General features: G+C 37.2%; 1 protein-coding gene across 1 annotated transcript in view; it reads right to left on the reverse strand.

Moving 5' to 3' along the window:
• The window catches only part of luzp2 (leucine zipper protein 2), a 356,171-nt gene that overhangs the window by 251,508 nt on the left and 81,972 nt on the right, over positions 1-22,691 (reverse strand). The window contains exons 2-3 of the mRNA XM_088089450.1: positions 14,264-14,326; positions 8,312-8,409 (exon numbers count right to left, since the gene is read on the reverse strand). Coding sequence (XP_087945576.1) covers positions 8,312-8,409; positions 14,264-14,269 — 104 coding nt within the window. The 5' untranslated portion in view covers positions 14,270-14,326. The remainder of the gene's footprint in view (positions 1-8,311; positions 8,410-14,263; positions 14,327-22,691) is intronic.

A 22,691-nucleotide genomic window follows, 5' to 3' on the forward strand; every position in this document is an offset into this window, starting at 1 on the left:
TCAAACATCTTGACAAGTTTGCAGGAGTATAGTGCACCGAAAAATGTAAGCAAGCTCAGGATTACATAAATACATCTTTTTAAGGAAAAAAAATCCACAATGTTTTGTATTTATTTTATTCCAACTCCGAAACTAGTTATATTCATGCAAGGATGCAAAGTTATTTTTTGTTGTTTATATCACAGCTTAAATTATGCTGCATTGACATCGGCTAGATCTTTTTTCAGTGTAATGTGTCATTTTCTAAGGCTATGGGTGCTAAATAACTAGCAGCTGCTGAATAGAAGAGATACAATGTGAATGTCAATCATCTAACCTTCCCTAAATGTTCATACAGTATAGGATTTTCCTGCAGTGCTGTTTTATATATAATGCAAAGTATGCTTTAGCGTCATTATCAGTGGCTGATTTCCTTAAATATGCACATTATAAGCGTGTGATTTCAGTAGCTTGCTCATTTATGAATATATTGACATGAAACCACTTCTCATGTGCCTGTGACATCCTGTCACAATGTTCACAGCTCATACTTTGCGGAAAAGACCCCTCAGAAAATGTCTTAACATCATCATCAGTGAGCTGATTCCTTAAATATGCACGTCAAGGTCGTGATCTCATTAGCTTGCTTATTTATGAATAAATGACATCAAACCAGTTCCTGTGCGTCTGTGGCATCCTGTCACAACATTCACAGCTCTTACTTTAAAAAAAAAAAAAAAAACTATTAGCAAAGTTTTTAACATCAACATCAGTGATCTGCTACCTTAAATATGCACATTTCATTTTAATATCTTGCTAATTTATGAATTTAGCGACATGAAACCCCTTCCCATGTGTCTATGACATCATGTTGCAACTTTCGCAGCTGTTAGTTTGTGAAAAAGAGCCCCCAGAAAATCCCTTAATGTCATTATCAGTGACCTGATGCCTTAAATATGCACATTTAAAATTTAGGATTTTAATATCTTGCTAATTTATGAATGTATTGACATCAAACCTCTTCTCATGTGTCTGTGACATCCTGTTTTAACTTTCACAGCTGTTACTTTGTGGAAATGAGCCTCCGGAATATTCCTTAAAGGATCACTGAGTAGTATTTTCTTGCAGTACTCTTTTATATATTGCAAAGTATGCAGTATCGTCTTTGTATATTTGCCTGGATGCCAAGTAATGTACTTAGCTACAATTTCTATCTGCACGTTATACAAATTCTAATTTAATAGAAATAGTGTCCTTTTCATTTCCGTCCATTATGTAGAAACTATTCACTTTGCAGATTAAGGTGTTACATTCGAAATATATGATAAGCCTATTAAATATGATGAACGGGTATATTATATAATAAGTTAGACTCAGTGCCACCTGGACCAGTGACAGCACTGAAATGCTTCCTGTAGGCTCAATACATCAATATCACTGCGAAAGAGACCATTCACCCTAATGAGAACAGATTTTACTGTTAATACAACTTTTTTTTTATTAGAGATTTGAATAGAGGTTTTTAACTTATCTAAATTGCTTGTGGATCTGAATGTTGTCATTATATGTCCGTGAGAGACTGGTGACCTTTCCAGGGTGTGCAGGGATGCACAATATATACTGGCCTGACAGGTTACTGGCCAAAATTGTAATTATTATTTATTATTCCAATAACAAAATTAAATCCATACAGAGCTGATAATATATAATATAAGCTGATAATATAAGATCAAACTGCTTTCACTGACTTAACTGCTGCAGCATCAACACCGCCAATGAACACAGGGAAGAAGAAGAAACATGTTGTCATCAGTAGGTAACAACGTGTTTGTAACGATTCACTCAACTCACGATTCATACGATTCACGATACTGGGTTCAGGATATGATTTTCTCGCGATTTTTTTAAAACACAAAATGAGATGAGAAAAATTATGACTGGAAAATATTCTTTTAATTATTTCAAACAAAAAGTATACAAAACCCTGCATTTTCTCTTCTTTTCTATATCAAATCCACGAATCTCTCATTATTTCTGAGGTAGGGTATAAATGCCAAACACAAACTATGCACTGAATGCATTTCTGGACATTCACAATGTCCCCTACTGTCAAAAACAAGAAAAAAACCTTTTCACTTGGGACAGAGGTGGCTGGTGTGGAAAAGTTTGCTTTTGCTAGAGGGGAAAGCAGACAGGGCGAGTTTGAAGAACTAAGTTTGTCTAAGTTTGCAGCTCTCATGCTGCATCATGCATCTTGTAATATTCGCTGACTGAGCTTCCTTAAATCAAAAAGCAAAAAAGGCGAGAAGATAACAGAAAAGTCAAAAACAAATGCTGCCACACTTCATATTTGAAACTGAATGGTGCATCTTCCCTTTTAATATCGCCTGTCCCTGAGCCTTTACGTCGTCTTACTTACGTTGGCGCACTGTCTCTAGTCTTGGACATGACGCAGGATGCTGAACACATAGTGACGTGGCACGTCAAGCAAGCAAAGTCAAAAGTAGATTACGTCTTCTGCTGTTCTGACAGAGTATCGCTGTTCATTTTCATCTCACTGATTTCAAGCTCACAGCTTTTTTATCAATTTTTAACTGCCTCCTGATGCATCGTTACATCCCGAGTCACGAGTGTGGATGTTTTCACAGTTTTAGAGGAAGACAACATGATTGTATCAGGGCTCTGATTGCTTTCTGTTGTGGTGCAGAGCCGTCTCTTGAGCTTTGGGCTAACAGTCATTTTTATGTCAGTTCAACCTATTATAACTGTTAGGTAACATTTACCATGAGATACTGACAGTTAACCCTGTCACTGTGTGTGACTGCAGGATGTGCTACTGTCTCATGATATGGGAGAGGGAAAAAGAGCAGATCAAGGAGGGGATGAGTGCATCAATGCACTGCTTGCAGTGCTACAATAGAACAGAGTTTTAAATAGATAAAACCCCCCAAAAATTGGAAAATCTAAATTTGGCAGGTCAGTGTTGATAATGAAGCAAATCAATGTATTGGAAACACAAATGTTTCATTTTTGCGTTGAGGGATGCACTTACTTACAGTGTATAATACATGAACAGATTATGACCGGGCATTTAATTTGAATTATGGGACAAAATGCTCTTCAAAACCCAAAGTATGTTTGTGAAGGTTTTTGTATGTACTTTACTAAGAAAAAAATAAATAAACAGATATCTGAAGAGTCAAAACTGTTTTTGTTTTTGTTGTATTATTCATAGTGACTTCAGTTAGACCATGTTGGGTTAGGTCAAAGCAATGGGAGATTAAATCATCCACCTTTGCTCACTACATCTAAGCCTTTCTTACCCTCAGATGTGCATAAACTACAGGTTATATACTTCTTTGTTTTAGAATACAAAACAGTGAAATTGTCGGTTATCTTACTGGCTATCAGGAAAGCAGGAAATTAAAGGTTATGAAAAAAAATCCAAATTTGCGTGCCTAATTTTAATGTTTTAATCACATTGTTCCCTTGTAAAGCAGTTTTTAAATGTGTCTCATTAGGTTACATTTACAAATACGTTTAGGATGTATCGATAGTATATATCAACTCATTTTCAGTCCACAAATGAAAAATATGACACTGATTAATCCTGTTCTCTGCAGGTCATTTAAACTGGAGCCCAAGATAAGACGTAATGACCCAACTGTGAGCCAAAAGAGAGCAATTTTCAGTCTAATTAACAAGTAAGGACATACAAATGGAGAGCGTGACCATGTGTTTTCAGGATGTTCTACACCATTGTGAATACACAATGCATGTTGAGCTGAATGACTGACATGACAAATGCAAATAGCTGTATGTTGCAGCAGCAAAAATCATCCATTTGCATTCAATTCAACTTCTCTCAAATGGACAAATTGTCCTTGCACCTTTTGCTCATACATAAACATAAACAAAACACACATGTGACACAACTATGATGGAACAACCCATAAATAAACATGTTTGACAACAGATTCGTGATGATTTTGTATAAAAGGCATTAACCAGAGCTAAGCATATTCATAGCATGGGAAAGTAGTTTCTCACCCTGTTCTAGGTGTCGTGCCAGAGGGAGGAAACTTGAAATCCCTATTAAAGAGCTGTGGAGGAAGCTCCAGCATAGCTCTGGCTGTCCTGACAACCTGCCGCTGTGTGGCTGTGACAGGTCCAAGTAAATTTGGACCGAGCCCTCCAGGGTCCAACATAACTGAACAGCTCTGAAGGGAGGCAGGTTCCTACCGCGGCTCTCTGGAGCAGTCACAGCTCCATTTGCTGATGTGGGAAGAGAGAAATACTCGGGGCAGGTAGCCCGAAGCAGCTGTCATGTAATTCAACCTGCATCAGATACTGATGGTGGTGTGTGAGTTTTACTTTAGCGGGCTCTTTAAGAGCGATGAGGCATTGCAAAAGCTCTTTGTTCCAACTAAGTAGACAGAAAAGAAGAAGTCAGCAGTCCTGCCCACTTCATCAAAACACTCAACTTTGTTAAATCTCCGTTGAGCCGTCACCAGGATACCAGCCAGTGCTCTGTGAAGCCTGCGAGGTGCTTTTTCCCACAACTACACAAGTATCAGTATTCTGAACTGCCTTTGCAGAGGAAGAGGTTTATCACGTAATTATTCAATAACCCAAATCAGACTGCATTTATGAAGCTTTCAAATAAAAATCTGCAATACATTTTCTATGATCTATCTTTTAGGGGTGTAACGATCCATCGATCTGGATCGATATATCGATTCAATGATCAATGATCCAATATCATTGATGCAAAGTGAAAACACTGATCCATATCATCATCTTCAGACAGATAATTGGCAATGAAGATCATGTTAAATACTCAGGAAAAAATTAGTGGAAGTGTGGGAATATTTTGGATTCGGGAGAAAATACAGACGAGGAAAAAGTCTCGTAGACAACGATGTTAGTTATAACATAAAATAGTCTGGAAACACAACATACCTGCCCGGCAACTCAATCCACTAACTTCAGGTCTCACCTCTATTTGATTCAGTTAACTTCAAACTTTATTTATCCCCGAGGACAATTCAGTTTGAACAGTCTACTGACCACACAAACATCCACAAACCAACAGCAGACTGGAGCAAGAAGCACGCCAGAAACACAAACAAACAAATAAATAAATAAATCAGGCTGTTGATAGGCGCGCTGGCGCCCTCATCTGGCCACAAGGGCTGAGCAAGTTCACAGTACGCAGTTCAAATTTAATGAACAATGAAAAAAAAAGTAAATATATAAGGGTGACAGGTGAAGGATTCACAAGCGACAAATTCACAGACAATAAAATAAAATGTTCAATCCCTGAAACTACATTAACTGCTCTGTTTCACCAATGTTAGGCTTAAAAAAATATGCATGTAGGCTAAAATATAAATGAGCCGTTCTGTCAGGAGATGCAGCGACTTTAACCAACAAAGAAAAAGTTGAAATTATTTTTACATTTAAGTTTAACTCCTCTAGTGCCTTCGCTAATCTATGAAGTGCAAAAGTGCTTGAGCTAATAATGGGTAACGAGTAAAAAACTATTGTTTTGTCAGTAAACCTTGACTTGTGATTATTAAGCCAGATTTTATACTTTCGTTAAGTAGGTTGATGTTAATTCACATTTTATGGCTGATGGGATACGTTTGCCGTCAGGGCGTTAAGCCAGTTAGCCCTGAAGTCTGAGAAAAAGATCATAATTTGGGCTGAATAAGGCGCTCGGTAGCTCAGTTGGTAGAGCGGGCGCCCCATGTACAGAGGCTCTGTCTTTGCTGCAGCGATCGCAGGTTTGATTCCAGCCTCAACCCTTTGCTGCATGTCATCCCTCTCTCTCTCCTCATTTTACGCTTGACCTGTCCTATCCAATAAAGGCTAAAAGCCCCCAAATTAATCTTTAAAAAATTAATAAATAAATAAAAATAATTTTGGTTAAAATAAAAATATTTCTTCCAGAAAGGTTTTTTTTCTGACAGAAAGGCCTGAACTTATCTCATGTGCCATTTGATACATGTTATTAGAGTCAATTTTAAAAAAAACATTATTCAGTTAACCAAAATAAAGAAAGAAAGGGGTGGCAGCTTCTTCTGTAATCAGCTATGTTAAATGGGAAAATCATTTTGTCTCATGTCAATCAAATAAAATTAAAACTTGATTTTGCGATTTTTGGCAGATATCGTATCATTGTCTGAAGACTCTTTATAATATTGTACCCTGATAAAACTGGTGATCTACACCTCCAGTATCTTTTAAGGTGGTGTACTATCCAGACTCCAGGTAAGTGCTATACAGTTGTCATGAGTGGGATGTTTTGATGGATTTTCTACCAGTTCTAAATTTTCTGATGCAGAAATGTTCTGAACATGATATGCAATTCAAATATCTCACAACTGAGTGTGCAGCAGATGGCTATCAATATGATAACCAGCCCAGCAATTATCATATTGTCTGACATGGCGCTGGCACAAGACTGAACAGACTGAACATGAGAGACTATGAATATGTGAGATGCCTTGAACACTTGCATGACTGCGTTATTCATAACTTCTTACCAATATCATTCTTAGGCAATGAAACTTTACAACAGTCTGCAGGGCACAGGAACAAAAAGCTACTAATATTATTTTCTGTTAGATTTTATTCAATAAAGGTAGTGGGGAAAAAATTATAAATATTGAAAAAAAAAACTATAAAATCTGATGAATTATAGTCCAAGTGTGATATCACAAATCAGAAAACTGTACCCACCAGTAACAAACTATATTTTCCAATGAAATTCAAAGATCTGATAAAAATTAAAACTGCAATAATCATGTTTAGAGAAAGAAATAATTTACTTCCAGGCAACAATCAAAAAAAATGCTTTGTGACAGGGAAGGAAGGGGGAAATAATTTAAATGTGTTTGTACAACTAATGAGAGTCTGTTTATTTCAGTGTACAGGGTGGACTTGGGGAATGGGTTGGATGAGGGGTTTAAATAAAACACAAACATAAATCAATTAAAAAAAACTAAAGGAAAGATATTTTTGGCAGGTATATGGATGAGAAAAGGTTGTGTTGGGGGTGTTTCTAAATATTTCGTAACACTGGGGGATATCTGGATTGTGAATAAACCTGGGATAGTTATCTATTCATTTAAATGGGTGGTCTGTAAACTAGGTATCTTTTTTCTGTCCACTAGTTTAGAATTAATTTGGGAATCTGTTAAAATATTTTGAGAAAAAGAAAAAGTAAGAAAGGGGTATGGATATATAAGATTTACTTCTACACACTCATTTTTGGACACTGTGCTTTGGTTTTGTTTCTTTGTTTATCGTGTGATAAGTTTTGATTCAAAATAAAGTTATTAAAAAAATATTTATCTTATTTGCTAATCATCAATATCTTTTATATATTTTTTTCACTTTGTAATTTTAAGTTACTATTTTTGCACCTTGTTTCTTTTTATACTTGGCACCTTTTTATTTTATTTAATATGTTTTTATATTTGTCATTATTTTTTACTACTACTGTTATTTTGCTGCTTATCCTGGACCTCATAACTGCTGTAACAAAGCAAATTTCCCCACAGTGGGACTAATAAAGAATTATCTTATCATATCTAATCAGATAAGAATTTAAGGTGTTTTTTAAAACTCAGTTTGCAGGAGGGTGTTTTTTTAGGGGACATGGAGGCCTATTCCATTGTGTCGTAGCTCTGGACAAAATCGTTCTTTGCATAGCACAAGTTTTAGGAGCAGGATCAACAACATGACGCTGACTGAGCTGTCTGGTGATTTGATCGTGTCTGACGTTGATGTTTGCAGTCTGTGAGTAGAAGCTTTTAGGCGTGGCTATCGTACATATGTGATGAAAGAAAACTAGGAGATTACACAATAGTCTGTCTTTGACTTTTAGCCAGGAGAGAGCACTGTGCAAGCCATCAGCACTGAAAAGCAAGATGGGCAGCTTTATTTTGCACAAGTTGAAGCTCGTGTAAGTCTTTTTCAGTCGCACTTCACCACACGACTGAACAACAGTCAGGGTGAAAACAAACAAAACCAACAAATGTATTACCTGTCTGACTGAATAATCAGTCAAGAAATAAGCACAACTCTTGAGGAAAGACACAGCTTCTCATTTTTGTGACAATCACATAAATATGACAAGACCAAGTCGGCTGTTTATCCAGAACGACACCTAACAGCTTCGTTACATTAACGTGCTCCAAAGCTGCACTCCTAACTGAGAGTGAGAGAGGCAGCTCACCTCTCAGAGCATGTTGCAAAACAAAGATGATACATTAAGATTTTGGTATGTTTAGTACCAGATTAAATTGTAGTTTGTACTCACCCGTGGAAGATATGCACCACAGGGAAAGGGAATCCTGGAGGATTCTGGGGTGGGGGGTCCATCTTGGGAGACGCGGCTTTAGCAGCTGATCTCTTCATCTGTCAAAAAAATGATATTTTTAATTTTTTTAAGTTTATATTTTTTTATTTAACTTTATATTTTAAATTAATTCTTATTGTCATAATTCTTATTTCTCATTCTATGCTGGGCATCAGAGCGACTGTAACAATCCCCTGGGATCAATTTTCCTGTTTCTGACTCTGATGACCTGTTGGTGTATTTTTTTTCTAAAACAGTTAATTTGATTTCAAAGTATAGATCTATAATTACATCCTATGCCGACTAGTATGATCACACACATCGTTAAGTCATGTATTACTCTGAATGGTCAGCTAATAACCAAAGAATAGAGAGAGAGACATTTTAAAAGACCAGGTTCGCCATATGGTGCAGCCTCTGTTCCCTCACATTATTCCCTCTCTCAAAGTTGAAAAAGCCCCTACAGAAACTCTGTTATGCAAACTCAGCAGTAGTTTGACGAGCACCAGGACGCTGCTCCCCAATCACAAGATCTGAAACTTGGTGGGAAGTTTCGGAGCAAGGAGAAGTGGGGTAAAGCAGAGAGCAGTGCAGCAAAATGTCCCACAGCACCAGAGGCTCTTAATATTTTTTTCCATATGCAGACAGGGAACTTTTAAATATGCATACGCCATCAATATCATCTATTTTTAGGAATTTAGGACTTCAAACATTCTGAGGCCAAAAATTATTAACAACCAATCGGTTGAAACATGGATCACAGCAACTTTCTAAAGCTTTTGCTGTCAGGTGTTATTCTTTATCTGATATTTTGTCTGCTTTCTATTCAGTATTTATTATGGTAAAATTAAGGCAATTAACATGCATGCAATGGGCTGGCACTGGGGAACACAGTTACAGCACTCACAGCAGACAGATGTAACTCACTTTGCACTTAAAGACTACTGAAGTTACTGTTTTGTGTGTCTGTGGGCAACTGATTATTTATTCAAAGTCTAATCAGGTTGAATACTTATTAAAAAAACAAAAAAGTATAACTGTGACATACTTTAACAGAAAATGCGCTAATGATAATTGTTGCATCCTGGGATTATTTGCCGAATTCTCTGAATCCCCCATCTATAACTGGCACCTCCAAGTAGACCCAGGTGTACAATTATTATTATTTATTTAATTTTTCATTTATTTATTCATTCATTCATTTATACTAATAATAATAATACTAATAATAATAATAATAATAATAATAATATTATTATTATTATTATTATTATTATTATTATTATTATTATTATTATTATTATTATTATTATACTGTGATTATGTGCCTCTAAAATGTTGGCTCCCCCTGCTGGGATGCACCTTATATGTTTTTATGTGTTGATTAATAATTAACCCCACGTGCTGGATTCCTTTGTCACATTGCTGAATCTACAGGCTGAAGAAGGGCGTCTGGCTCGAAATGTTTGTGTGTCAATAAAAAAAGATTATAATTATAATTAAAGCCCTGATTCTGACTGCGTTGACTGCCCATACATTTTTCATGACACTCAATAATAAAAATAAAAAAGAGGATAATTTTAGTGACTTAGAAATAATATTCCCTCTTGTTTGTTTGTGTTGTTTTTCGGGCTAAAAAATGTCATCTAAAGGAAGTGTTTTCAGCTTGCACCTGATGTGGAGAAAACCTTCAGAAAACACAAACTTATTCAACGTGTGTGTGTGTGTGTGTGTGTGTGTGTGTGTGTGTGTGTGTGTGAAAAATTGTGCATTTAAATGTAGAAACCTCTGTGGACTGTGGTTGGACTCTGGCAAATTAAATATGGCATAAATCTAAGCACAATGAGCCCAACACATAATACATTCTGAAATATAATTGAACTGGGGACTGAGACGGTTCTGAAATACACAAAATCAGTTTAGACTGTCTCATGTAAAGCGAGGTCACGGGAAATGGTGCATGACTGCCAAGCATGGAAGGTGGACATGGTTCACGGCTTACACAATTATACACACTTTGAACACAATCGGTTCTGTGCTCACTGGCATTCTCTGTAATTTTGGGGACAGGTGTTCTCTTTCTTCTTCACATTGCCTCACTGCAGCAGAAAATGGAAAAAAAACGTCTTCAGCAGATATGTCACGCTCAAGTAGCGCACGGATAGGCTGTTCTTTGACATGCACACAGCACGGTCAGCAGCAGAGAGAAGAAGCTGTCTGTTTTCCCTTTTCTGAGGCTCATTCGCTGGTTAAAACCGCACGTGTCCCTGCAAAACATTTTCAGCTGCACTGGATAATATTAGAAGCGATGTGGACGGTTATTGTGTCCGGCTGTGCAGCTGGTATGATTGTTTCAGATAGGACCAACGATAACACTGCTGCTCCTATGAGTGCAAAATAAATGCAAAAAATTACTTCCAGCATAATAACAATATTAATGTGTATTTAAGCTGTAATGACTTCCTAACAAAAATATATTTGTTATGTTTTGGATGTAATGGCTCTCATTCTGGTTCTGTTTGGCTTCAGGCCCATGATGAGCAGCTGCACATAATTTTGATTTATTCACAAACACAAAAGCACCAAAATACTGAGGAATAAGTGCAAAAAAAAGTGTAGATACAGAAATAAATACAGAAACACAAAGATGAAAACATCCTACAATTGTCATAACTGCTGTGAGCCACATGGTGGAGCTCTTTTATTAATTTTGGGCGACAAAAGAACATCTAATGTCTGCAGGAACTTACACTGGAAGACTTTAAAAAGACATTTAAAAGTTTAAAATCTGTCACTCCCCTCTCATCTAAACACTGTGTTATTTTAGTCACACACTATAAGATTCGAGGATCATAAAGGATTACCATTTACAAAACTACAAACAGATTTTAATTAATTTTCCATCCTGCTCGTGGTGGGAAATATTAAACCAAACTCCCTTGAAGAAAATGACATATTAACAGTTCCTCATGTGTCCCCAAAAACACAGAAACACAAGATAAAAGGCATCATATGTTGACAGTATTCTTGCAAATATATAGCACCCCTAATTAACAGGCTGGCTCCAAAAATAGAAAATCTATTTGTGGCAGATGATTTTTTAATCTTGGCGGGCTGCCATCAATAAATGAATGTGTGGGAAACCATGATATTATTGTTTTTCTTTAAGATATATCGTCAGTAGGGGAATTTTAATATTCCCCGGCCTGACTGTACACTCGTGTTCTACACTAACACCTCGGTAACCTTGATGCAAACATTTGCTCCAACCAAATATTATCATGTCAGTCATCATCACTGTGTGCTCTGAACAAAGGTGTCAGCTCACGAAAGATTTACCACCATTTATTTATTTTATTTTTTGTGTGACAGCTCTCATCAAATATAAAATTCACAGCTCTTCCTCGGACAAAAACGACGCATCTGAGCGGACAAACTGACAGGGTTCTTTGAAAACGCCTTTACAAACACAACAGAGCATGAACACGTCATTGAAACATAAACACCATTTTTGATCCTGTCCGTCCACAATTCACACGACACGCTGCACTTTAATGATCCTGCTTTGTGTGACTGCCTCGAGATGCAGTTAATTAAACACTGAAAAACATTAGCCTCATTTCTCCATGCATTTCTGGCTGCCAATCATCCGCTGTCTTTTTATCCAGCTGCATCGTTGCCATTCTTCACACATTCTTAGTCACCATCTGTCAAAAACTAAATAATTGAGCACCATTATCTGCCGCTGTTTAACATTTGCTTTACCCAGCACACTCGAGTCCTGTGAGGGCCGTCCTTGAGCTTTTTATCTGCGCTCTGACATGATAATCAGCCCCAACAAAACAAACTGGTGTTGTAAGCAAGATGAATACGTGTTTTCATACATTTAGGCTGATGTGTGAGAACCAACACGTTTTTTTTGTTAAGAATCTTTAATTAATACAAGATATTAAGATTTTTAACAAAAGTGCTAAAGGTTGGCTGAAGGAAAATCTGAAATGTGAGCATTTTTAACTACTTTTTTCTTATAGTTAAGTGTTGTAAATGCATGTAACCTTGATATTTGTGTCTTTTTTGTGTTGCAATTCTATGTAATCTTGATAAATATTTACATTTTTCCCTTCTTTTTACCCTACGTGTCATAATAGTACGAACGTTATTGTATGTAACCTTCACATCTTTTTTTTCATCAGTTACTACAGCTTTCTTGTAACAGGCTGAATTTGTACTATGTTAATTTGCATTGTCCCTTTCAAATAAACTATACAAATAAAAGCAAATTCATCCCTCTGGCTCACAGTGCCACTTTTCACCTTCTTTGCAGCTCTGAAGTGTTGTGAGTGATTGTCTCAGCGACACACTCCTGGATTGGCACTAATTAGCCAGCCTGCTTTGTCTGTGTGAGGACGTGACTTTATAATTCCCGTCAACGTGTGTCGATGCAATCAGCGGTTAGATAATCGTGCAATACCAGCACCACAACGCTGAGTGTGTGATGGAGAACAAATCAACCACAGATCTACACAGACATCTTGTGTGTGTGTTTTGAGAGTGTGTAACGACCGTAACCTGCTGCCTGATTACCACACAGAGACCGGTGATTAGTGTGTGGTTTGCTCTGTTTGTTTGGCACCTTTGTCTTGTATTGCGGCAGTTAGATCACCAGTTCCTTGTGGGGTAGCTTGCTGCGATTGCTGCGTGAGCATACGTGATAGCGTGGATGCCTGACCTCAGTCTGACGGGAGCCAAGCTGAGCCGGGTCGGGTTTGGTCAAATATTTACAGATGATGTCGGATAAGTTCTTCTTAGTGAAACACCCATAGCGCTCAGGTCAGTTTGGGCACAACCTGTACAGCTTATTCTGAAACAGCTAGATTGTATACATTTGTAATGTTACAGTACTTTTTAGTAGTATCTTTGCATTTTTTATTGTAATTTTTTTCTGTTTTTCTATTTAAGTTCTAGAGTGTTGCAGTACTTTGCCTTATTTTTATTCCTGTCGATATATTTATTGTGTGCTTAATGATTGGATCAAAAACCAATGCAAATTCCTTGTAAGTGAAAACCGTCTCAGCAATAAACCCTTTTAGGATTTCTGTTTTTGATTCTGATTCTGATCCTAAAAACACACGTCTGTCAGGTTCTGGTTGAGTTCTGTCACCACTCTCTCGGACTAGAGTCTGCAAACCACTGGTTAGTTATATTTGCATGTTATTTTATGTAGGATACACTGAAACTTGCATTTGCATGCAAGAACTTGGTTATAATTAGGAAAGACAATACCCAGTCTGGGAGGCTCAATCCAAGCAGACAAAGAAGCAATGTCTTGGTAATAAGCAACCACTTTCATCCCACTGTTCGGTCAGGAAAAGCAGCGATGTCTCTACAAAAACAACTGCTTTCATGCCTAAAAAGCCACCTGAATATCAGCAAAAGGCCACAAAAAATACAACAACAAAAACAGCGACAGGTCGCTACAAAATACACTCATTTGGTGCCTTGAAAGCTGCTGGACACACAGCAGTGACTCACTGAATCACACCAGGTTTGTTGTTTGTTGGTCTCAAACAGTTGTCTGCAGTAATCTGCAGTTTGGCCGGCGTCTCTCTTAGGTGTCATACCATCTGCCATCGCCTCAACCTCTAGATAACAAAGTCATCTCATACATACTACATCAGAAACGCTGATATGATGCATATGAAATGTGCAAATGTAATGTATATGTGGTTTACAGAAACATACAATGCCAGCATTTTCACCTGGTGACTGGGCTGCATATTGTGAAACACTTTGGGTAAAAGTGCTACAAAAACGCAGCCGATATGATCAATAATCTGACTTGTGTTTTGTTCTCCAAGAACGCTTGAAGGGATAGTTCACCCCAAAATACAAATACAGTCATTACCTACTCACCCTCATGCAGATGGACAGTCGGGTGAAGTGTTATAGTCCCCAAAACACCCCCGGAGGTTGTCCCTAAAGAGAGAGAGAGAGACGTCTGGAGTTAGCAGTAAGCAATAAGTCCCGTTGTCAGATTTAAAACTACAGTGTGTGGGGGAGGCTTCTAGGTAGCATGTACACACTAGTGTGCAGCTATCATGAGCTCTGGTTGGCCTTGCACGAGGGGCATACGTGAACGGGGCTCCCACTCCAGGAGCTACAGGCTAGAGCAAGGCTAAAAACATGACGCCAGTGACGTTTTTCAAAACACCTTGTTCTGTCAGGGCTTCAGGACACTTGGATTTCTTTGGATGAGCAGTATGGAAACATTTTGTGGTTTTATTATGTATTTTTTTCTATGTTTGAATCCTGCTCACCATTTGCTTAAATTGTCTGGGCGATGAGTGCAAAGTCTTTTCCCTGTGTTTTGTGGACTATTAAACTTTACCCAACTTACCACCGGCATGAAGGTGAGTAGATTGAATTTTTATTTTTGGGTGAACTATCAATTTAATGACTAAATTACTAAGTAGCAGTTAAATGAGAGCTGTGAGAGTGAATCAAAACAGCAAAGTTGAAAGTTGGGCTGCACAATTAATTTAAATTTAATCAAAATTGCAATACAGTCAAGCGTAACATCCAAGTTGCAGGAACAGAATTTTTTTAATCAAGGTAAAATGTGTCACAACATATCATTTTAAATGAGGAATTGTGATGCCCCATCTTACAAATAATATGCTAGACATCAGAGGCACATGCTTGTTTAGTAGCGAAATCAGAATGCAAAATTTTCCATTTCCACTATAATCATGAATCATATTGCATTCCCAATATCTGCCAAAGTAATTGCTATGTGATTATTTTGCATATCATGCAGCCTTAGATATAAGCTATAAAACCAAAGCAATGAGCTGAAAGGTGAAAAAAAGCCCGGTAGAGCTGAGGGTGTCAAGTGATAATTTTCTGTGGGTTTATCACTACAAACATCCGCATAATGAATACAAAAATACTGATCAGAGCAGCTTTATCCTCAAATGACCTACATATACAAACGTGCCATCAAGCCTATCTGTTTAAATTTTAGTTCAGTATTCTCATCATGAGACAAAGCTAAACTGGCGCGGTCACAGTAAACTTTTGCTTACTTTGTATGTTATAAACCCAAACTAATCCAAACGCCACAGCCAGACCACAAAACAACCAGCAGCTTAAAGACACCTAAAACACTTGGAGAAGATTTGACAGGTTAAGAGTTTTGAGACATACAAGGCCCCGTTGAGTGCCCTAAAAACAAACAGCAAGATCCAAAAAATCAATTTTTTTTGACGCACTGGAAGCCAGCGAAGCGAGCCCGGCACAGAGGAGAGATTGTCTCTTTTGTCTCTTTTGGTGCCAGGCTGAAACTTTTGATGCAGCATTTTCGACAATTAGGTGCAGATGGGACAGCAGCAACGAGCAGTTAATAGCCAATAAAGGGAGACACAGTAGCCAAGCAGCAGGAAATTAAATCATGAATAATGTTATCCGTAGAGTAGGTTAAAGATTGTCCTCAACTGGAGGAAATAAGAACTAACTACAGAGTTAATGTGCTCATCAAAGCTGGTGCTGCGTCAAACATTAGCCCAGATTCTTTGGCAAATGGCTTGACGAGGTTTTTAACGGCGGTAATGATGAAGTCGGGGAGGCCAAATATGACAAACTCAGACTTGTTCTCATTAAGCTTGTGAAGCATTCTTTGATGTTTCAGTTTCTTCAGTCAATATTGGAGGTAAATAAACCCCACACATCCCCCTAAGTGTAATTTTGTTTATATCTTTCTACAGATTCATGTTGCAAATTAATGTGTATTTTATTTCTCTGCTCTCACACAAACAAAGAAAAATTAGAGCTTTAACCCTTTGAAATCTGGAGCGACACCACTTTTTTGTGTGCTGCACGCAGATGCCTTTCAAAAGTATTTCAACCTTTGAACCTCGAGGAACTGGTTCAATTTCTTTAAAAAAAATGGGGAGAAAAGCCAATAAGCAATTTAGTAAGAAATGATCCAGAAATTAAAAGAATAATAGTAATTTATGAAATATATATTTTTAAAAACTGGGGAAAAATTGTCTAGGGAAAAAATAAAAGTTTCTAGGGAGAGACTACATTTATAATGATAATATTTACATATTTAAAATGTTTCTTTTTTTTAAACTAATGTTCAGGTACTTTTCTTGTACTTTTTACTACATTATATATTTTTTTCCACAATTTTTTAATATGAAAAATGTCCTTCTTTTTGTACTGTCTTTGTCTTCCGGTAATTTTCTTGTACTTTTTGTAAATTCCTAGCAGATTTTTTGGGTCATTTCTTCTGACGTTGCTCATTGTCAATTGTCAATTTGCTCCGGTTTCAAAGGGTTAACACGCGCTACCTTCCCCTCATCATCATGATTGAGCATGACATAAACGAGACAAAATAACTCTTTAGGCCCTTCAGGCTTCACGTGCAGCGCTGAGTGCAAGCAGCAGAAGCCTCTTTACAGTTGACCACTCGCGCTCTCTAAAGCGACTTGGTTCTTGGTCGGGCTGGAGCAGTTTTTCCTGCAGACACAGACTTAGGGCGAAGCTGCTGTGTGTATTTTTGGAAAAAGCTCACCACATGTTAGCAGCTGCCTGAGAGACACTTAATACCAGCTGTAGCAGGTCTGAAAACACATACACAACACAGTTTGGTGTTAAATCCTCGCTGATCAGGCTTAATGGAAAACCCTACCCTAAAACACTTTAGCAGGAAACCAAGCAGTCAGTGGCTGCGTCCCTTCACATCTTTTTTTAGCCGTAATGCTGTGAAGCTTCTCCTACTTGTGTAGATTTCTGGATAGATGCAGAATAAATTATGTCACATTGACCTATTTGCAGCAATCGCTTGAAAATTATAAACTACATCAGCAGTAAATGTGTAAAACCTCAGGAAAAAGCCCTCTTCTTCCAAATCTGTAAACAAGATATTTCTAAATATTATAGCCATGAAGAGGTAAAATAATGGACCTAACTGTGAACTGGGAGACAAAATAAATAAATCACGAAGTGTATCTTTAAGCTGTTTGGCTGCTTGCTCTGGAGGAGGTGGCTGGGAGGTTAAAGGAGCCTTCCAGGTTGTAACTTCACAGTGTCTAGCTCCGAGATTTCAACACTTAACTGATCATGAATTCGTAATGTACTGGCAAGTGTTTGTGCCCACAATAACAGAGTATCAAACAAAATAAAATAAAATCATCATTTCCATTTAATGAGTGCAGGAATTAAGTTATAAATATGCAACACTGTATTAGATGATTAGAAAGAGCATCATCTCTACATGAACATTTTGTGCATATATGTAATACAGTAGGGTATTTTTTTCTCCAAATTAGACATTTTCTGTCCCACAGGAGCAGAGGAACACGATCCTGGGATCTGGGGAAATGTATTTGTATTTAAGGTAACTCTTGCTGCTGTCAAAATGCTTTGGTCACTGTTGCCTCTTTTACACTCCCTTTTCAAAGGGGTGATATTGCGCCATAATGCCGCCTCGCCGTTCTGTATAAAAGATATGATTGTGGCATTGGGGGACAGAATGGTCTCACACTTAAACCACTGCGGGACGCGGTGACAGGGCTGAAAGACTGTCTGTATAAACAGGACAGCGGACAGTGTGGGACGGGTGTGACATTTGATGATTTAAAAAGCAGCTAACAGCAGTTAGCAGCTACCTCAAAGAGAAAAAACAGCGGGAAACAACTGGGAAAACAATGCAGGAGCTCCTTAACCTCCAACCAAAGGATGAAATCCGCCGCCATATAACAGACACAATTAATAATTATAATTAATGATTGTTTTTGCCATGTCATGCCTTCGTTATTGTCTAAAAAGTGTTGCCAACACTTATATTTTGTGTCACACTAGAGGCTAACACTATTGTGTAAAACATCATGCCTCTTTTGATTCTGCAATTCCGGCATGCTGTCTAAAATCACACACTGATGATGCTGATCTACAGTGTTGGCTGTTTTTTCGGTTGGGCTCAGGTGGTTAATTAACCCAGCCTGCAACAGATGAAAATGATGGAACTTGAATAACTAAAAAATATTAAAATAAAATACATACAATTACAGTTTGTGTCAGCTTATGTAGTTGCCACCTAGACTGTAAACAGTTTTTCCTATCTGGATGTTTTATCTCCTGGATGTTTAGATGAGTATTCCAGGAAAATCTGCTGTGATACAGTATGTTTACTGGATCCTGAAATGCACACTGCTGAAAAAAGATTAAAAAAAAGCATGAATTATGTTCAGTGAATCCATTATTTAGAAAAACACATTGTTATCATTTTGTTGTTGCAGGTTTTTACAGTTAAGCTCAACTCTTTAACATGCTCGGGTACAAACCCCAGAGCACCTTAAACGCTCAGGCACAGATGTTTACAAGCTTTCACAGCAGTTTCGTGCTCCTACACAGTGTTCATGTTCAGTTTGCGAATTAAAAATGTGGGGCTAAAAAGCAGCAGCTCATCAGCTGGCAACGAGCCCTCAGAGACAGAGCTGAGCTGTGCAGCGATTTCACTACAGCGGCCGAAATCTGCACTGCGGGTCATCTGAGACCCTCAAGTCAAGAAAAGTTTGTCATACACATAACTGGACAAAAGCTGGAGAAGCTCCTCTTTGGACTGACTTCCCCTGAACTCCTCTCCCTACCAGCATTAGATATGAGTAATACAGCCAAAATATACTATCATGATATACAGGCTATAACAGTAAAGGTAGAAAAAAACAATATAGTGACTGTTCTGTAAAGTTAATTTAGAAAAGCTTATAAAAAAGGAAAAAAACATACCAATTTCATCACATTAGATTATGTTCTGCCTCACAGGACAAAACAATTGAGTTACAAAACAAAACAGCCAAAATGATAAAGCAAAAACATTACAAAATAAAAGCTTTAAGGCTCCTTAGAACAATCATTTCAAGTGTTAAAGGTTTTCGCATTCACGACTCCACTCTCTGCTTTCATGTTTCATGTTTCATGTTTCAGACATCTGCACAAAAGCAAAATGATATTAATGCACAGTGCAAAGATTTGTCTGCAATATTTGCATGAGGCACTTTACTTTGAAACTCAGGTTTTTAACTATTTTTTTCTGCCTATTTTATCTTTTAAATCTAACTTTTATTCGCATTTTATTACTGTTTTGCATGAAGGCAGAATGGCAAATAAGAATTTCATTGTATGATGTAAACTGCTGTGTTTTTATTGTGCATAGGACAATAAACTTTGAATCTGCTACATACTCGGCCTGGAATAGCTCCTGTGTCTTGCTCAATGGTACCTCAGCAGGGCCCAGTAGCTAAACTGGACCCACTCCAGCTACCAGTCTACACTCTGTACATGATAAGTGTTGGACTTGAACCATCTACCGTCCCGTCCTCAAGCCACAACCCTACAGACTGAGCTACTGTCACCCAAAATAACACTTTTAGTTGGGCGGTCTCGCAGAACCAACAGTATAATCTTTTAAAGGTAAGCTGAGGACATTTGTTTTTAGCCACGCATTCCAGCTGTCTGCTTTGACTATTTCAAATATTATTATTAGTATTATTATTATTAGTATTATTATTATTATTATTATTATTATTATTATTAATAATAGTAGTAGTAGTATTAGTAGTAGTAGTGTTATTATTATATTTCTATTTAATTCTATTTTATTTATTTTATTGGTTTATCTATTATTTTATCTTACTTTAATGGTTTTACTCGTATCATCTTTTATTGGTCCATTTATCTTTAATTTATTCAGATTAAGATATTTATGTTTAGTTGTTTTATTCATTTTAACTTTATATGTATTATTGTCTTTTAATGGTCTAATTCTAGTGTTATTTTAGTTAATTTTAACATTTTTTGTCAGTTCTGACTCAGTGTCTTTGTATCTCTATTGATTTTTTTTCATCTTAATGAGTTTATTTTCATTTTTATTTGGATTTGATTCTTTTTAATGGTCAGCTGACGCCTTTGTTTTGCTATATAAATAAAAGTGTTGATTGCTTTCTTTGTTTGCAATCGAACAGCACTTTAAATAAAATTTCAATACAGAATTTTGATTTAATTAAAAAAAAACACCAAAGAAGATGAATCAGCTGAATGGATGAATGAATTAAGGATTTTAATCAAAGATCATTATTTATAAGTATATAATTTTTTTTTAAGGATGATGGTGAGTCATAAAATATAAAAAACTGAAGCTTCGAAAAACTTTAATAAAAGCTTTAAAAGCAGAAAAAACAAACAAACATTTTTTCATGCACAACCCTAAAGGCACAGCAACTAAGGGGGGCGTGGAGAAGCCAGAGGCCAGTTATCAAAAATCTGAACCATAAGGTGTAATATATGATTTATGGGCCATCAACTGGTGCATGAAGGTATCATTTTGGATTTATTGATGTGGGCGAACAGTCTGCAGAGCAGAGCCACAGACAGACACTAATGCACATGCAGGTTAGTGGGAAGCAACAGCAACATTTTTGGCATGAGATGCTTTTAATGGGCTGCCAACTTACTAGATCCTCGGCAGGCAGGCAGGCTCCCTTCAAGAAAGTCACTTATAGCTGTGCTAGTTTTTTTACTATTCTAAAAAAAAAAGCTTCCTAGTAAAGTTACATAAGTGCAGATATTATAACAGGAAAAGAGAGTTTATAATTTTAATAAAATCAAATATCTACTTCGTTTTATCTTCTGTACCATCACAATACTCACATATTTTCTGTCTGAAATCCAGTCAGAAATCACAGGCTGGGAGTCACATGTTTTCTGTGGCGCCAACAAAGAAATAGGAGAATTCATAGCACTGTTGAATGTAAATGAAGATGTCATCAATCAGCTGTCCAATCTTTTCTAAGTGGCCATAGTGGGAGCAGTACCGTTCAAAATGTAAAAGAAAATGAGATGAATTCATCCTGCTCCGTGTCGGAGGGGTTCTGATACTGGGCTTCATCCATTCAAATTTCACTCACTCACATTTCATCTGGTTTTATTTCTTACATGAAGCATAAGTCATCTCTTTAAGATTAGCTTCTAGTTGAGGGAATGAGCCATAAATATATTTTATGCTGTATTGGTGTGGAGTGCTTCCCCTTTCTTCAACTGGCTGAATAATTCTTTTTCCTCCCTCTGTGTGTTTTATTGTACAGCGGATGTGCCGCCATTGGCTGTCTTCGGCTCTGTGTTCTGCTGTTTGTCTAACAGATTTAGTACAACAGCAGGGTGGGCTTTCTTCTAGAAGGTCTCATAACTTTATCCAAAACACAATAAAAGAAAAAATTAATCCTCTGAACCACAGAAATGGTCTGGCAGAGGTATTTTTGCTTATTGTGATGTCAGTTTTGAAACTGTCATTAAAAAATAAAAAAAAATTGGACAAGTTTTTTTCATCAGATTTTACAAAATAAAAACACAAAAGTATTGAGATATGCTATTTTTATAATGAATGAAAAGGTTGTGAATGAATGAAAAGGTTGTTCCTCTGGCGCTGGCGTAATTACGACAAAATGCTGTGTTTGCACGGCATGTAAGGTAGGGTAACATGACGTCATGGCATGATAACGGGGAAGATACTGGACTTAACTTTTATCTCTAGCTTTTATAATTTTTAATTTCAGATCGATATGCATCCAGGATTATGCAAACAACGACCTCCCACGGTTACTAGGGTGAAATATCACATTTGCACGGTCTATAAGATAAGATAATGTAATGTCATGATAGGCAGATGTCTTAGCTTTCTGCTCCAAAAAGAACTGCTATATAACTATTATAATTGTTATTTTAGATCAATATACACAGAATTATGCAAACAATGATCTCATGTGGCCATTTGGGTAAATTCTGAGAAAAATATATTTCAAAAAACAACATACGCTTCAAGTATGGTTAGGTAATAAAAGGTAATGACTTGATGACAGGAAAGACAAAAGCCGAGGCTTTCCACCTCAAAAAGAATGAAGGCTCTAGCTCTTATGGTATATTTGTTTCAGGTCAACATACTGTATATCCAGGATTATGCAAACATCAACCTCGTGGCCATTATGGAAAATACCAGCTTAATTATGGCAAAACACCACATTTGCACAGCCCGTATCTTAAGATAACTTAGTCACGATGTTAAGACGGGGAAGACAGAAGCCTTTGCTTTCCGCTGCAAAAACACTGACAGTCTGGCTATTACAGATGTATTTAAACAGAATCTAGAGCGCCCAGGTAGAGCTGCGCCCCATGTACAAAGGCTATGTCCTTGCCGCAGAGACTGTGGGTTCGACCCTCGGCCCTTTGCTGCATGTCATCCCCTCCCTGTCCCCCTTTGATGCAATCTGTCCTATCAAATAAA

Source organism: Plectropomus leopardus, chromosome 1 (assembly GCF_026936395.1).
Source record: "Plectropomus leopardus strain MGB_pleo_1.0 chromosome 1, ASM2693639v1, whole genome shotgun sequence".
NCBI lineage: Eukaryota > Metazoa > Chordata > Actinopteri > Perciformes > Serranidae > Plectropomus > Plectropomus leopardus.